The 14,819-nt window shown below is 42.7% G+C and overlaps 1 protein-coding gene across 1 annotated transcript in view; it reads right to left on the reverse strand.

Moving 5' to 3' along the window:
• LOC108924840 (ryanodine receptor 1-like) overlaps positions 1-14,819 on the reverse strand; it is a 74,565-nt gene that overhangs the window by 29,311 nt on the left and 30,435 nt on the right. Inside the window, exons 50-72 of the mRNA XM_018736447.2 lie at positions 14,364-14,584; positions 13,923-14,013; positions 13,135-13,275; positions 12,834-12,997; positions 12,555-12,633; positions 12,183-12,272; positions 11,316-11,456; positions 11,152-11,229; positions 10,566-10,641; positions 10,332-10,455; positions 10,125-10,240; positions 9,056-9,123; positions 8,548-8,669; positions 6,141-6,190; positions 4,856-4,916; positions 4,372-4,498; positions 4,158-4,266; positions 3,924-4,005; positions 3,693-3,823; positions 3,288-3,608; positions 2,850-3,090; positions 2,629-2,716; positions 2,432-2,524 (exon numbers count right to left, since the gene is read on the reverse strand). Of these exons, the coding sequence (XP_018591963.1) occupies positions 2,432-2,524; positions 2,629-2,716; positions 2,850-3,090; positions 3,288-3,608; positions 3,693-3,823; positions 3,924-4,005; positions 4,158-4,266; positions 4,372-4,498; positions 4,856-4,916; positions 6,141-6,190; positions 8,548-8,669; positions 9,056-9,123; positions 10,125-10,240; positions 10,332-10,455; positions 10,566-10,641; positions 11,152-11,229; positions 11,316-11,456; positions 12,183-12,272; positions 12,555-12,633; positions 12,834-12,997; positions 13,135-13,275; positions 13,923-14,013; positions 14,364-14,584 (2,814 nt within the window). The remainder of the gene's footprint in view (positions 1-2,431; positions 2,525-2,628; positions 2,717-2,849; positions 3,091-3,287; positions 3,609-3,692; positions 3,824-3,923; positions 4,006-4,157; positions 4,267-4,371; positions 4,499-4,855; positions 4,917-6,140; positions 6,191-8,547; positions 8,670-9,055; positions 9,124-10,124; positions 10,241-10,331; positions 10,456-10,565; positions 10,642-11,151; positions 11,230-11,315; positions 11,457-12,182; positions 12,273-12,554; positions 12,634-12,833; positions 12,998-13,134; positions 13,276-13,922; positions 14,014-14,363; positions 14,585-14,819) is intronic.

The raw sequence follows: 14,819 nt of genomic DNA on the forward strand, positions 1-14,819 counted from the left end.
TAATTGCAAAGTAATTAAGATGTGACCGCACACAGAGGGGGTCAGTTAAAATTGCAGCTGAAAACCCTGAGAGAAGGTCTGACCTTTTCCCAACATCTATATTCACCTGAACACATTGCGAAACATCAGTACAGGAGTTAACGAGGGCTGGAGGGATGAAGATTACATTATCGTGAGGGACCTGCTTATGGAAATTAGTGGTTAAAAGGTGAAAGGACATATCATATGTATGGAAAGGGAGGAAAGACAAGAACTCCAACTGAAAAGTGCTTTAAAAAAAACTAAAGTTTAACCAGCCATCACCAAGAAAAAAGTAAAGGTGCATTTATGAAGACTCCCATCAAACGACAACAACTAAATGCAAAAAGGTAGGCGGGATGGGACTCAGCTCACGCAGCCCGGCTGAGGATCTCCACGGCTCAATCCTGTCCTCAGTGTCTCTCAGGACCGACATGCAGCCAAGTGCTATGAGGCCGTCTCCACTTCAGTGCGCTTTCATCAAGCCCCTCCCAACCCATCCGTTGCACAGCCGCAAGGGCCATATTGTTCCATAGCTCTATGGACTTCTGGGTAATATGGTGCATCAAAGGCTGCCTGCTTACTCAATGTGTGCACCTACACTTGGATGTTATTGTGTGTCCCTGCTGTTAAACATCAACACACAACATAGCTGGTAGAGGCTTTAAAGGTATAAGTCTGTAGACTCCCAGCATATAAGCACATAAATATGCAACGTACTGCAGTATTGCTATGTATGATTGTGTACAGTTGGGTACGACCAGTAAGCCATTGCAGAAGATAGCGTCTGTGTGTCAGGGTATCCGCGGGACCTAGTGCGCCAGTTGTGTGGGAGAGGTTGATGAAAAGCCCGCAAAACTTGTGCCGTGCCGTCAGCATAGCTTTCGTGCAGAAACAAGGTCTAACCTCTGCATCTCCAGCCTAGCGACCCGCCATCAATGTGGAGACAGGACAGGGAACAGTCAGAGAGAAAACAATATTAACACACTGTACCACACCTCCAAGGCCACATAGGGGACACAACAACACAGCACCTGCATTCAGTACTGAGGTGAAGAAACACCTCCGCAATCAAAGCATGAAGAAGATGAATAAAACACAAAATAATCACAAAAATAATAATAATATAATATTCTACCCTCCGTGAATTCTGCAGACCAGCATACCTTACAAAGACCTCCAGCTCACCCTCTTTCAAAGTGGAGTTGGTAAATGGATCAAGTTCCTCTCACTCAGGCACAGCTCAGATTTTCCAGACACGGATTCCATTCTTTACTCAACCCACTGTCATAACAATATAACAGATTCCCAATTCAAGAGCTCAGTGTATTTCAGTCCTCTTGTCTAGTGTTTTACACCTGCGATCTCAGGTGTAATTCAGCACTTTGCTGTCCATTAAAATCAGATCCATTCCACACAAACCAGGAAAATCTAAACTCAGACATTCAACAAACCTAAAAAGTCAACAAAATCCAGCATCACACCATTTCAGTGAATTCAAATTATGGACGTTGGAATACACTCACCCCCCAGTATTAAATCTCTCATATATGGTTTTTCATTAATTTGGTTTGCTGCTATTAATAATAATAATAATAATAATAATAATAATAATAATATTATTAAGTCAAGATTTTCATACATCTGGTCTCTGACATCCAGTCCAGGCTCGACAAGATTCGGTACAGCTGTAGAAACTAAGAGCACATGGGAAAGTTTTGCCAAGCAGCTCTGTGAGAGAAACTGTGAGATGCACTGCATTGTGGGAACCATGTACCCATGCTCTCAGGTGCGGACTGTCACTCTGAGGTCTGGTTTGCATATCCACCTGTCTGTGTTTGCATCCGTTTTGCACCATTATGGTTTCTTCGTCTAATGACAAATTTATCTGTTGTAGTGCTTTATCAGTGTTAGCTAAAATCACAGTACAAAGTGCATTTATTTATTTTTAAGAGATCAAACAAAAGCAAGAGCTGAAATTGTCACCCTCTCCATCACAGCCTCCTCCATAAGCTGCCTCCCACTCCTCTGCCTAAAACCATCATCTCAGTCTGCCTCAAGCCAGTCCACGCACACAATCACGATAAGTTGACCTTATGAAATAATTTTTTTAAACTTATTTTATGCATATAATGTCATTAACTTCTATTCTTATTTTATGTGTAACAGAACTTTTTCCTTACATTAGCTATAACTTAGGGTGACTTTGGAGTGAACTTGGAATGGGGTTGGAATTAATAAAGGAGTAAATAATTTCATTACTCAGCTTTTTGATACTTAGCTGATTTTCAGAAATGAATTACGATTGGTTAACAGGGGACAAGTGTACTTCCATTTCAACAGCGGTAACTATACATTCATATAGACCTCCAAAATTTAGTCCATTTATTTAGTGTGTCTTTGTTGGTCTCACCTTACTCATCTTGCTCTTACTATCAGCGGTGAGAAAGGACATGTTGTTGATCTCGTTCATCACCACAAAGTTCTGCTCTTCTCTCTTAAAGTTCTGTGAAGGAAAAACAAGAGAGAGCAAAAGGAAAACTCATAAGGTCAGGAGAAGGAGGGGTGGAAGTAAGAAGTAGATGACGGATTCAGGAAGGTGACACTTACATGAGATTTAGACCAAAAGATGAAGACTTCACCCACCATCCTAAAAAGCTCCTCTGCATCAGGATCTGGGCAGGTCAGCCATCTTGCTCTGGGGCCAAAACAGACATTCCAGATGAGCCCAGTCCAATCCAAATAAAGACCATAGGTGTCCGCAAGTAACGAAGTAATTTTATATTATAGACTACAGCAGACAGAAAGGCTGCACCTCAGTCGGCCTGTACCTGTTGTTGTCAATATATCGGATGAGTAAAGGATAGAGGGCGTAGAGGTCCCTGCATAATACAGCAAACTCATCGCGGATGGTGCCTTCCTCCTCATTTCCCTCTGACTTGCCCTCTAGGCGAAGGTGTTCCTCCTCAGCCACGACCTTCCCAGTACGCTTCTTGAGTTTTTCCATAGTGGGGATGAAGTGAGACTTGAGCATTTCCGGCTTGGCCCTGCTCACGATGGGCTGAGAGAAAACTGGTGGAGTAAGAAGAAGTGACAGAAACCAGCTTGTGAAGCAGAACTGTGAAGACAACTTGAAATGCGATGAGTTAGCAGAAAAAACAGACAGTCCATCAACTTCAGTATTCAGGTTCAACATTAATTGGCAGTAAAGAGCACCCAAACAGAGTAAGCTGGGGAGCCAGTGTGTATGTGTGTGTATATACACACACCAGCCAGTCTCTTCATCCAGGATGCCTCATCAATGCCCAGGTTGTTGACCACAATCTTCATGATGCTCCCCAGAAGCTGGTTCAAGTGGTCGGATGTGACCTCAGTACACAGCTGACCCTCTTGCTCTGGAAAATTCTCGATGCCTCTCTCCCACCAGCGGGGCAAATAGTTGCACAACATCGGTAGGGTAACCTCAATAACATGGGGCATCTCCGTGTAGCGGGCACCCGACTCTGCCAGGTCCCCGATCTCCTTCATCAGGACATCCAGTTCAGGGATGTCGAGACACAGTTCTTGGACTTGGCTGGGAAGACCCAGGACTGCACAAAGACAGGGACAGAGTGATATGACCAGGAAAAACCAAGACAAAAAGGAGTTTACAATGCAGGGCTCCAGGCTCTTACTGGCTCTTTCTCGCGGTGTCTTTGTGGTATAGACGGAGAATGCATTGAACTCGTTGAGATGGGGCTCCAGGAATGCGACAGGCATTGCTGCTGCCAGGTGGGCCAAACACTCCCCCAGAGCTGGTCTTTGTCTATAGAAGCCATATGACCTTCACCATCACATTTTACCCAAGCAAAATCACTCTTATCGATTCTCCAAACTTAACAGTCCACAGTTTTCAAGAGACTGACCTCTCGACGTGCGGGTTCTTCACGGAGCCCAGTGAGTAGATGCTGCACATGATGCGATAGCAGGACATCTGCACATCGTCCACTGGCAATCACAAAACACAGCGGTGCATGTTTACTCTAAGAGTACAATAATGCTTTTGCCTCCCTGACAGTGGATTTTCAAACTTTGCCATACTTTGCCCCCCCGTGAAAGAAGGCTGCGGGTTAAAGGCACACTCGATGCCACAGACTTACAAATGACATCATCTCCAAACTGGTGTTGGGCGATATGATCGAAAAGAGAGGTGAGCACAGGGAGCAGAGCTACAGTGGTGTAGCTGATGTTCTGAGAGACACCCTTCACCTGCCAACCAAAGGAAGGAAAGGATTTTTTACCCTCGCTCTCCAGGAACAGATGAACGGGGATGAAAGGGTTACAAGAAGGAATGTGGCACTGTGACAGCCTCACCTGGGTTCGGTTTGACACCTTGCCCAGTTTAAGGTTTTCCACCATCTTCTCAATGTCATCTGCGGCGCTCTCAAAGAAGGAACGCAGTCCAGCTTTGACAATCTCAGGGCCTGACTTCATCACAGTCCTGTGACAGAGACACAGGAAGTAAAACAGACCGTTTCCTGTGATACACTACACAAAACTTTGCATCATTACCTCTTTTCCCTTTACATTTTTTTTTGACACTTTTCTCCAAAGCCATTTGCAGCACTATGCTACTTACAATGATATACCTATTTTTAGCAGGGTAATTTTTATTGTATCAACTTAGGTAAGAACCTTTATCAAGGGCACTATATCGGTTGGTGGGTTTCAAACCCAGGCCGACCAAATACAAAGGCAGAGGCTCTAAGCGATTTGCATTACTTTTTTTTTTTTTACTGAAATGGTAATGGAATAATGGTCCACACGACGCATGTGCATCATAGTTGAAGTGTGGTACCTTGCGTCCAGGGATCGTGCCAGAATGTGCAGACAGTTAACAATTGCAGAGGCATCAGTCCCTGAGGAAAAACATACAGTGTAGTCCCTTTACCACGGCAGTCATGGTGCAAACATCTACATTGACACTGATCATCTCTGCTCTTAATGCATCACACTTCAGCTTGAACAAAGATACTGTATATCTTATTTTAATAAACATGAATACACTGCAAAAATGCAAACGGTGCAAATAGATGATGCTGTATGTACAACCGATAGAATTAGTTATTAAAGTTAAATTATTATAAACAATATACAGTAGATTAAATTACATAAGTTAAATGCAAAAACATATTTTAATAGTGGTCACATGATTAATATACACACGGGAATAAGTGAAGGTAGTGCATAACGAAAGATGCTGCCTCAAGCATGCCAGGCTGCACAGCCAGCAGTGTCGCCATTGTCTCTTCTGCTGGATTTTCCAGATTTGGAAATCTCCAGAAGCTCCTGACACAAATTAAACTGTTTGTTTGCGGTGCAAACAGGGCCACTCCCTCTCATGCTGGCTCCACCCACTAGGTCCCCCGTTGGGGTTCCCCAATCTTTCAGTGATTTAGTAACAAATCTCTGTGAGCCAGAAGTAATTATGTTCCTGTAAAAAGAAATAAATATTTGCATAAGTGCATAAACTAAGAGCCTTGGCATAGGGTTTTAAATTAGTCTAAGTAGCCATCACATTTCTCGCTGTAAGGGTTTTAAATAATGAATCAGTGTTGTTAACTATTTATTAAATAAAGGGTTTAAATTAAGACAGATATGATGAATGGAGAAATGATAGGCTGCGTTGGGCAGATAGGTATTGAACACATCTGTAGTCTTGCGGCATCCATTTCTAAAAGCACATAAACAAATCTCTGTATGAACTCTCCTCAGACAAAGCATGACCTTGGTTTATTATAATAAGGCTCATAAATAATGTTTATTATTGTCTGGTGCACAGAGATTTGAGAGCGAGTGCAGTTTGGGTTATTTCAGGGTCAAGTGAAGAGCTGCCCCAGCGGAGGGAGTGAGAGCAGGACTAAGCCAAGCACAGCAAGGTCACTGAGGACCCAAGGTCACGGGGGGACAGAAGGACATGGACACAGAAGGAGAGGAAATTAGCACTGGAAAAGCAAAAATGTACAACAGGAGCAAGTAAATACAAAAGAGACTATGAAAGCAATGAAAAAGGAACAGAGGAAAGAATGAAGAAGATGAAGACCATTGTAGGGTTCCAGAAGATCATCATGCAGGTTTCTTACCAAAGAGAAAAACTCTGTGTCTCACCAGAGCAGCCATTTTACAGAAGATACTAAAATAGGAGGAAAAAAGTAGAGAAGAAGAAGAAAAACAAAAGTAGAAGGTGGGGAAAGAGAGGAGTGGGCATGAAGGGAGGGAGGGTGTTTACAAGTCTACACAAGTGGGGGGGGCAGGGGATGGAGACAGAGAGGAGGGCACACTGCCAGGCTGAAGGGTTGTGTTCATAAGGAGAGAGTTGTGGTGTCAGCACTGACCCTGCCAAGTGATGGGCTATCTGAGAAACACAGGTGCGAACACAGTGCACTGCATATTTTTCAAATGTCTCCAAAGTTTACCTGATATAAACTTCACTACAGTTGTATTTTACCTGAGCACTAATTAACAATAAATACACACACACACACACACACACACACACACACACACACACACACACACACACACACACACACACACACACACTTTCGGAACCGCTTGTCCCATACGGGGTCGCGGGGAACCGGAGCCTAACCCGGCAACACAGGGCGTAAGGCCGGAGGGGGAGGGGACACACACCCAGGAGGGGCAATAAATAAACATTTAGTAATAAAGATGTTAATGTCTTTTCGGATTAGGTTCCATAATAACCCCAGACAACACTAAAATTAAAATTAATTTAAAATTACCAGGAAAAACAGAAATTTCCACAACCTCCCAATGACTCTAACAAGCATCTGCAATGTTTGTCAGCTTCTGGCCACTTTTAACTTTCTTTATTTTCTATAGAATAAAAATATCAATAGTACAGTTGTCTTGATATATTTACATTTAAGGTTCTGCAAAACTCAGAACAAGTTATATTTAAAAAACTGACTTTGAACAACATTAAAGATAAAACTAATTTTAAATGTCGGAAAATAAAAATAGTTTGTCTCCACAAACTCCTATTAAATGCACACTGGCGACTGTTTCATTCCCTCAACATGCAATGCAGCACAAGGGTTTGAACAGCTTTCCCTGTGTATTATTGTATAAAGACTGTGGGGGGGGTGTTTAATGACCACACACACACACACACACACACACACACACACACACACACACACACACACACACACACACACACACACACACTTTCGGAACCGCTTGTCCCATACGGGGTTGCGGGGAACCGGAGCCTACCCGGCAACACAGGGCGTAAGGCCGGCTATTCTGTTTCTATTCTGTCCGAGTGCATTTTACTGCCAACTAATGGCTGGGTGCAAAATAGCAGGTAGCTTTCGCTCCACAACACACGAATGTCAGAAAAGAAATAAGACAAGAAAATATTATTTTGAATGAATAAATATTTGGAAAATGTGTTTTCAAAAAGGGGGTGCGGTGGCGCAGTGGGTTGGACCGCAGTCCTGCTCTTCGGTGGGTCTGGGGTTCAAGTCCCGCTTGGGGTGCCTTGCGGCAGACTGGCGTCCTGTCCTGGGTGTGTCCCCTTCCCCCTCTGGCCTTACGCCCTGTGTTGCCGGGTAGGCTCCGGTTCCCCGTGACCCCGTAAGGGACAAGCGGTTCTGAAAATGTGTGTGTGTGTGTGTGTGTGTGTGTGTGTGTTTTCAAAAATTTTTAACTCAAACATTCATAACATGAAGAATCAGTGAAGAGCTGCTGCACCTCATATTTTATAAAAACCGTATAGTAGACGGAGGGGGGCAGCAGGTTTGGCCTGTGCCTGCTCTCTGGCGGGTCTGGAGTTTGAGTCCTGCTTGGGGTGCCTTGGGGTGGACTGACGTCCCATCCTGGGTGTGTCCCCTCCCCCCTTGGCCTTGCGCCCTGTGTTGCTGTGTAAGGCTCCAGCTTGCCGTGACCCCACTTGGGACAAGCTGTTTCAGACTCTGTGTGTGTGTGTGTGTGTGTGTGTGTGTGTGTGTGTGTGTGTGTGTGTGTGTAGTAGACCAAAATGCTTTATCACTTCTTATATTTGTAAGTATTGCATTTTATAAAACACTTGTAATTTTATTTGGCACTAAATGTGCATTCAAGCAAAAATCCCCAAAAACCTGAAATTCAAGCAAAAACCAAAATCATGAATCATCAGGTAGATCTTGAATATCCACAATTCTGAAACTGGCATGTCACTTAGGTTTAAGCCATAGGAGTTAGTGACACATTTCCTGTCTTGTAACTTCCCTTTTACCAGGAACTGTTGAACGAGAACAAATTGTGCCCTGTGGTTACATGTTCATAATAGAAACTGGCTGATATGTCAAAAATAGGCTCTTATCAAGGGTTTCTGTAACTATCTGGACAGTCATGGATAACAAATAAAAACGAACACAACTGAGAATCTGAAATAGCGAACAAATATACTGCAGCCAGGTTATAGAATGCAAAATGTTATTTGTGTGGTAATACTCTACAGTACAGCTTCGTGAACGTTACCTGGCAATCATTTCCTTCTCTTTATTGGATGAGACACCCCCGCTGCCCAGCACTTTGGCAGGAGTGGAGAGGAAATACAGGCAGTGATTCTTAAAGTACTGGTTTATCAGTGGCAATAGGATCTGAGGCAGAACGAGAAGGTATTATCGCAGTTAGCAATGCAACGTATTGTCCGTGTAGTTTACTTTTAAATAGTTTTTCTTAATAAACACAGTAAATATAAAGCACTTCATTTTTTAAATGATAATATGTAATTACCATTAAGTTCTCAATGTGAAAATGGAAACAGGTCTCAAGGTTCAGAAATAAAAAAAAAAAAAAATTATATAACAATTTTTAGGTCATTTTAAAACATTTCTAATAATTCTGAAACCGGAGTAAAAACTGAATTCCCTGAATGACCAAATTCCTGCTTTTTCATTGGCCTACTGAAATATTCTTAATAAAAATCTAATACCAAGTCAACATTTTAAAAAGCATTGAAATGGTCTGATGATAAATACACCACCTTGGCAAAGAATTTTATCTCTTGTTCATGCGGTGACTTCTCTACTCTTCCACTGCTCACCACAGCCTCTGCACAGACACAGAAAATGTTGAGTGATTAGTCATTGTGTTACTCATCAACTTTACTCATACAATCCCCTGGAAATGCCAGGAACCCACTTTATCTTAACAACAAAAGAGATCACTGATCAGATTTACCTGCATTATCACCAAGGTTATAACCTGATTTATTTATTCATTGTTCTAATGTGGTCATACTACCTTTCACGTATGGCCTTACTGACATCATTATCATTTAGAGCTCTCTCTCGTAATTAATCATTTTTGTTATATTTTTGTTTTGATTATAAAATACCCATGTAAATCTGTGTTGTACAACCATAAAAAGTTCTACAAAGGAAAAATTAGTCATTCATACATTTAAATTAAATTTGAAAAATACTGAACACAGCTGTAATGCATATCAACATTTACAGAACTTTATACAGAATACGTTTAAATTCATAAGGTACTTTTATATACACATTATTTATTTCCAGAAACCTTCAGAGAGGTAACTTGAAGCAAAGCACAAAAATTTTACCTTTCATCCCTGATGTCAGACACTTCTTTAAACCATATTCAGAGTACACTTGAGCCACTATAATGCCACTTCATGGCTTCTCTGTTATCCAAATGCACTGCTCAGTTAATAAAATTATCATCATTATTTATTCTACTCATTCTGTTCTGCTCTGTATTGTACTCATTTTTAAGCTGATATCTGCAATGCCAACACTTGCATTCATTTGAGAGTATAGGATAGCAATCATATGCATGTGCTTTTCTCCCCCCTCAGAGGTTTCCTATATCAGAAACTGTTACGTAAAATGAATTTTGAGAAGTCACTTTGTCCCTTTATGGTAAATGGAAAAAAATATATTTATATATCTTTTGGCTGACTTAATGTTTAAAATTGAAAGATTTGACACAAGAAGGACAAGATGTGCTCTTATGTCATCTTTCTTGAACATCTTTTCCTAAGCCTGCCCAGCTTTCCCCTCCTCATGAAGCCACTGTGCTCAAATTACCTAAATGGGCAATGAATTCCTGAGCAATGTCCATCCACTTGAGAAGCTTCTGGAGGAAGCCATAGGCAAAGCGTTTCTCAATAGAGGAAGAATCCAGCTCCATGTCCTTCAGCCCCCTGGAAGAGAGGTTCTGACACTAAAGGCACTGCCCTTTTCACAAATATGATAAGTGCCACATGTGAAAGTTGATCAAACTAATGCTCGTACCTGGTGACAGCATATCCATTGAGCTGCAGGAACTTGAGCAGCTCGTGGGCCTTCTCTCGGTCCCGGGCCTTCTCTTTCGCAGTTAGGGTGTCATAGGGAACCAGCAAAGGATGGGTCCCACCCCCTGTGCAACACACAGACAAGCATAAATGGCGTGTGAACTGGTTCAGTGTCTACAGATCCATCCAGCACAATGACACATGGTCCACATTAGTCCAACAGCAGCCCCTTCACCTTTAGCCTGCAGCTCCATCTTCTTCTTTCTGCCCCAAGTATTGTGGTAATTCTCAGCCAGCTGCTCTGCCATGGCCTACAGAAACCATGTGAGAAACAAATAAGTTAAGGTAACAACTTTAATGGTGTCCATATACAAGGAATGACACATGGATGCTCGCCCACACTGCAGGAGTCGTACTAATAACTTCCACAAGTCTACATTTTTCCATTCATTTCACTGACATTTTTCTCCAAAGCAATGCACACTGATTATTAACAGATTAACTGGAGTCAGATACACTACAGTAAACGCTACAATTACTCAGACATTTATACACAAGAGAAAGGTAACACACAAACACACACACTATGCGCAACTCAGAGTCACCATTCCATCTGAAACTTGTTTTTGGACTGTCAAGGGAAACCCGGAGGAAACCCATGTGAACATAAGGGGAACTTACAAACTCCACACAGACTAAGTGGGGATCGAACCCGCAATAAAATGCACAGCCCAGGTGCTATTAGACACCAGAAAGACTTGTTGGCGAATCCAATTACGGCCAAACAGTGTTCAAGTAGTTCACTGTGACACCTTCTGTACCTGTAATTCCCTGGACAGAGCCATTCCAGAGATGTCAATGGGTTGGGGGTTATAGCCATGGCTGGGGTCATAGGTCGCCTGTGACAGAGAACCATTTCATAAGCACGTTCATAAAAAGCTTTTTAGGAATCCCTCAGTTCCTGCATTAACTGCTGCCTCTCTACCTGTGCTGTCTGCGATATCTTGCGGGTCTTCTTCTTCTCGGTCTTGTCTTCGTCCCCATCTCTGGCTTTGTCCAAGGTCCACTCCCATGCTAGCATGGCCTTGATGGACTCCTTTATGGGCCAGCGGTAGATCTCTTTGTCCTGAAGGTTACACAGAGGATATCGATCATTTGGAACATAAATCTTTTTATTTTTTCCTACTATTTAAACTTGCTTATTTGGTTGTTTTCTTCCTTCCTTCTTCTATCTGTGATTTATGTGTTGTATGTCGTATTTTGTATGCTGCTGTTGCCATAGTTTAGTTTAGTTAGTTAGTTTCCCTTTGAAATTAATAAAGTCTTCATTCATTCATACCAATTTTAGTGTAGATGTCTACTGTTTTGACAATAAGCCACAGACAAGGACTATATTTGTTGCATAATAAGTAAGAAAAAGATGATGATGATACAGTAACTGAGGATCAGTTGAGTTGTAGTACTGGAGCACTGAGGAAATAGAGTGACCTGAAAACATTTCTGTGTGAATGTTGCTAAGTATACACACACACACACACACACACACACACACACACACACACACACACACACACACACACACTGTCTGAAACTGCTTGTCCCAAGCAGTGTTGCGGCGAGCCGGAGCCTAACCCGGCAACACACAGGGCGTAAGGCTGGAAGGGGACACACCCAGGACGGGACACCAGTCTGTCGCAAAGCACCCCAAGCGGGACTCAAACCCCAGACCCACTGAAGAGCAGGACCCTGTCAAACCCGCTGCGCCACCATGTCCCCGCTGATTAAGTAACTCATAGTAAATCATATGCTACAGGGTGTTTTCTAGAAACGGACTGTAGATTGTGTCACTGACCTTCTCAGAGAATGTCTTGTATGGTCTGAGCATGGGGTGAGTCTTTGCAGTGTCATCCAGTATCTCTCCATATGTCCAGTTATTCTGAATCTGAGAGACAGCAGGAAACACTGATGAGCCTCACTGTACACTTCTTCACACTGCCTTCACTGTACACATCAAGTTAAATACAGACAAGCAGGGACTCAAAACATTCATTCAAAGGAGTGATTTTAAAATTCACTGTAGACACCCTATAATTTAAATATCATTTGGTCCCAAATGACTGAGCATGTTATAAGAGAGCCGGCGATATACCACATCTAGCCATGTTCTGCACTCCATGAGTGAGTGACATTTATCCAGAGTTTACGTCGCTGTGTTAAGACCGACCTTTTCAAAAGCCCACTTGTCATGAGTATATTCCGCATACTTGTTGATGAAGCCGTCCAGTTTCTCAGGGATGATGGTGCTACAATGAAAGAAAAACGAGTAATGCAAAAATCTGACATTTTTGTTTCTGTTCTTCCTCAGTGCTCAGACTCCTCTCTGTCTGTTTTTCTCACACTTTTTCCTTTGTGTTCTCAACCTCCTTGCCTTTCATATGTCCAACTGTTCTCAGTGCATCAAAGTTAAATTCTCCTTGAGCCCAGTCTCAGTACACAAACTCACTTTGTTGTTTCCACAGGCTTTGGGTCAAAGTTGCCCTCAGCATCCACAGAAGCCTTCTTCTCTGTCTTGGAGGAATAGCTGGCATCCACATAGTCTGGGGGAATGGCCCCCGCAATGGCACAGATACAGGGCATCGCTATCTTAAACAGCTCTGGGTCAAACTTCTACCAAAAGAAAACAAATGGAACAAGTGGCCTTCAGCTTCATTCAGTCACATGTCCTGACTCGCGGAGGAGCCCGGGTGACTGTAGGACTATGTAGTGCTTCATTAAAGATCACAGAGCCAGACACAAACACAAACCTTGTGGGCCAGGGACTCAAAAATGCCCCAGAACAGTTTCCGGGTGAGATGAAGCTCCTCCTCAGATGAGACGCCAAAGTTGGCCCAACCGTTGGGCAAGCAGTAGTACTTCCAGCAGCGTTCATAGTGATTGGTTAACAGCTGCAATCAAAATATCCATGTTGAGGGATATTAGTATTCTATCTGGGCTTTGCAATACGACATAAGGCAAAAGTAAGAAAAAATATTTAAATTATCTTCAGTATCAAGCAGTTAACTACAGTTAGTGAGCGTGTGGATTTCAGGTATAAATTCTGTACAGCTCCTAGACCATGAAAAAGTCAGGCTTTAGAAAAATATGGGCACGTATGAACTGATAAATGCATACTTGGAAGTACTTTTCCACTATGTGTGTGTGTATACATACATACACACACACATATATATATATACACACACACACACACATTTTCAGAACCGCTTGTCCCATATGGGGTCACGGGGAACCGGAGCCTACCCGGTAACACAGGGCGGAAGGCCGGAGGGGGAGGGGACAAACCCAGGACGGGACGCCAGTCCGTCGCAAGGCACCCCAGGCGGGACTCGAACCCCAGACCCACCGGAGAGTAGGACTGTGGTCCAACCCACTGCGCCACCGCACCCCCCTATATATATATATATATATATATATATATATATATATATATATATATATATATATATATATATATATATATATATATATATATATATATATATAGAACCTTAATTCATCCTGATGGAAATTGCAAGATCAAGGTGGGTTGTACCTTAAGTGGCATCTTTGCATACTCATTAAGGATGGGCACATCGAACACCAGTCTCCTCAGCAAGTGCTGCAGCATGGAAGGTCGCAGGTACCTAAAGGACAGCAGAACTTAAATGATTCAACAAGACCAAACACAGCAAAGGACCTGGGTTCAAATCCCTCTTCTCGCTGTACTGAAGAGCTCCAGTAAAAAATACCCAGCTATATAATTAGATAAATAATTTTCAGTAGCTTAACATTGCAAGTGGCTTTTGAGAAAAGCATCAGGTAAATTAATAAATGTAATATACATCATGAGAGAAATGGGGACATAGCAAGCAGGATGAAGAGAGAGAAAGGAGGAGGGTCAATCAATGTGTCAACATAAGAGCAGCTTTTCAGAGAAAGAGGGGCAAAAGGAAGGTGAAGCACCTTAATTCAGGCCACAGTCACAAGTACTTACTTGCAAAGGGACATGAGGCACTCTTCAATGACATCTCTTTGGGCTTTGGTGAGGGAACGACCACGTGACAGCCGGTAGATGGTGTGCAGCATGGAGTCGATCATGATTGCACGGTGGTCAGTGCCCGCAAAAAGTGGGGCGCATTTGGTGATCAGGGGCAACACGGCCAAACACAAGTAGCGATTTAGGGCCAGGGCCATCTCTGTGGTGCTAAACGCCGCCTAGAATAGGGGAATATTTTTATATATACACACACACACACACACACACACACACACACACACACACACATATATCTGTGTGTGTGTATATATTATATATATATGTGTGTGTGTGTCAGTGTCTGCATTTCTTGAGAAGGCTGAGGAAATTTGGCATGCCAAGCCAAATCCTCAGAATCTTCTATAGGTGTGCAATTGAGAGCATCCTCACCAGCTCTATCACAGTGTGGTTTGG

The sequence above is a fragment of the Scleropages formosus genome, chromosome 3 (assembly GCF_900964775.1).
Source record: "Scleropages formosus chromosome 3, fSclFor1.1, whole genome shotgun sequence".
NCBI lineage: Eukaryota > Metazoa > Chordata > Actinopteri > Osteoglossiformes > Osteoglossidae > Scleropages > Scleropages formosus.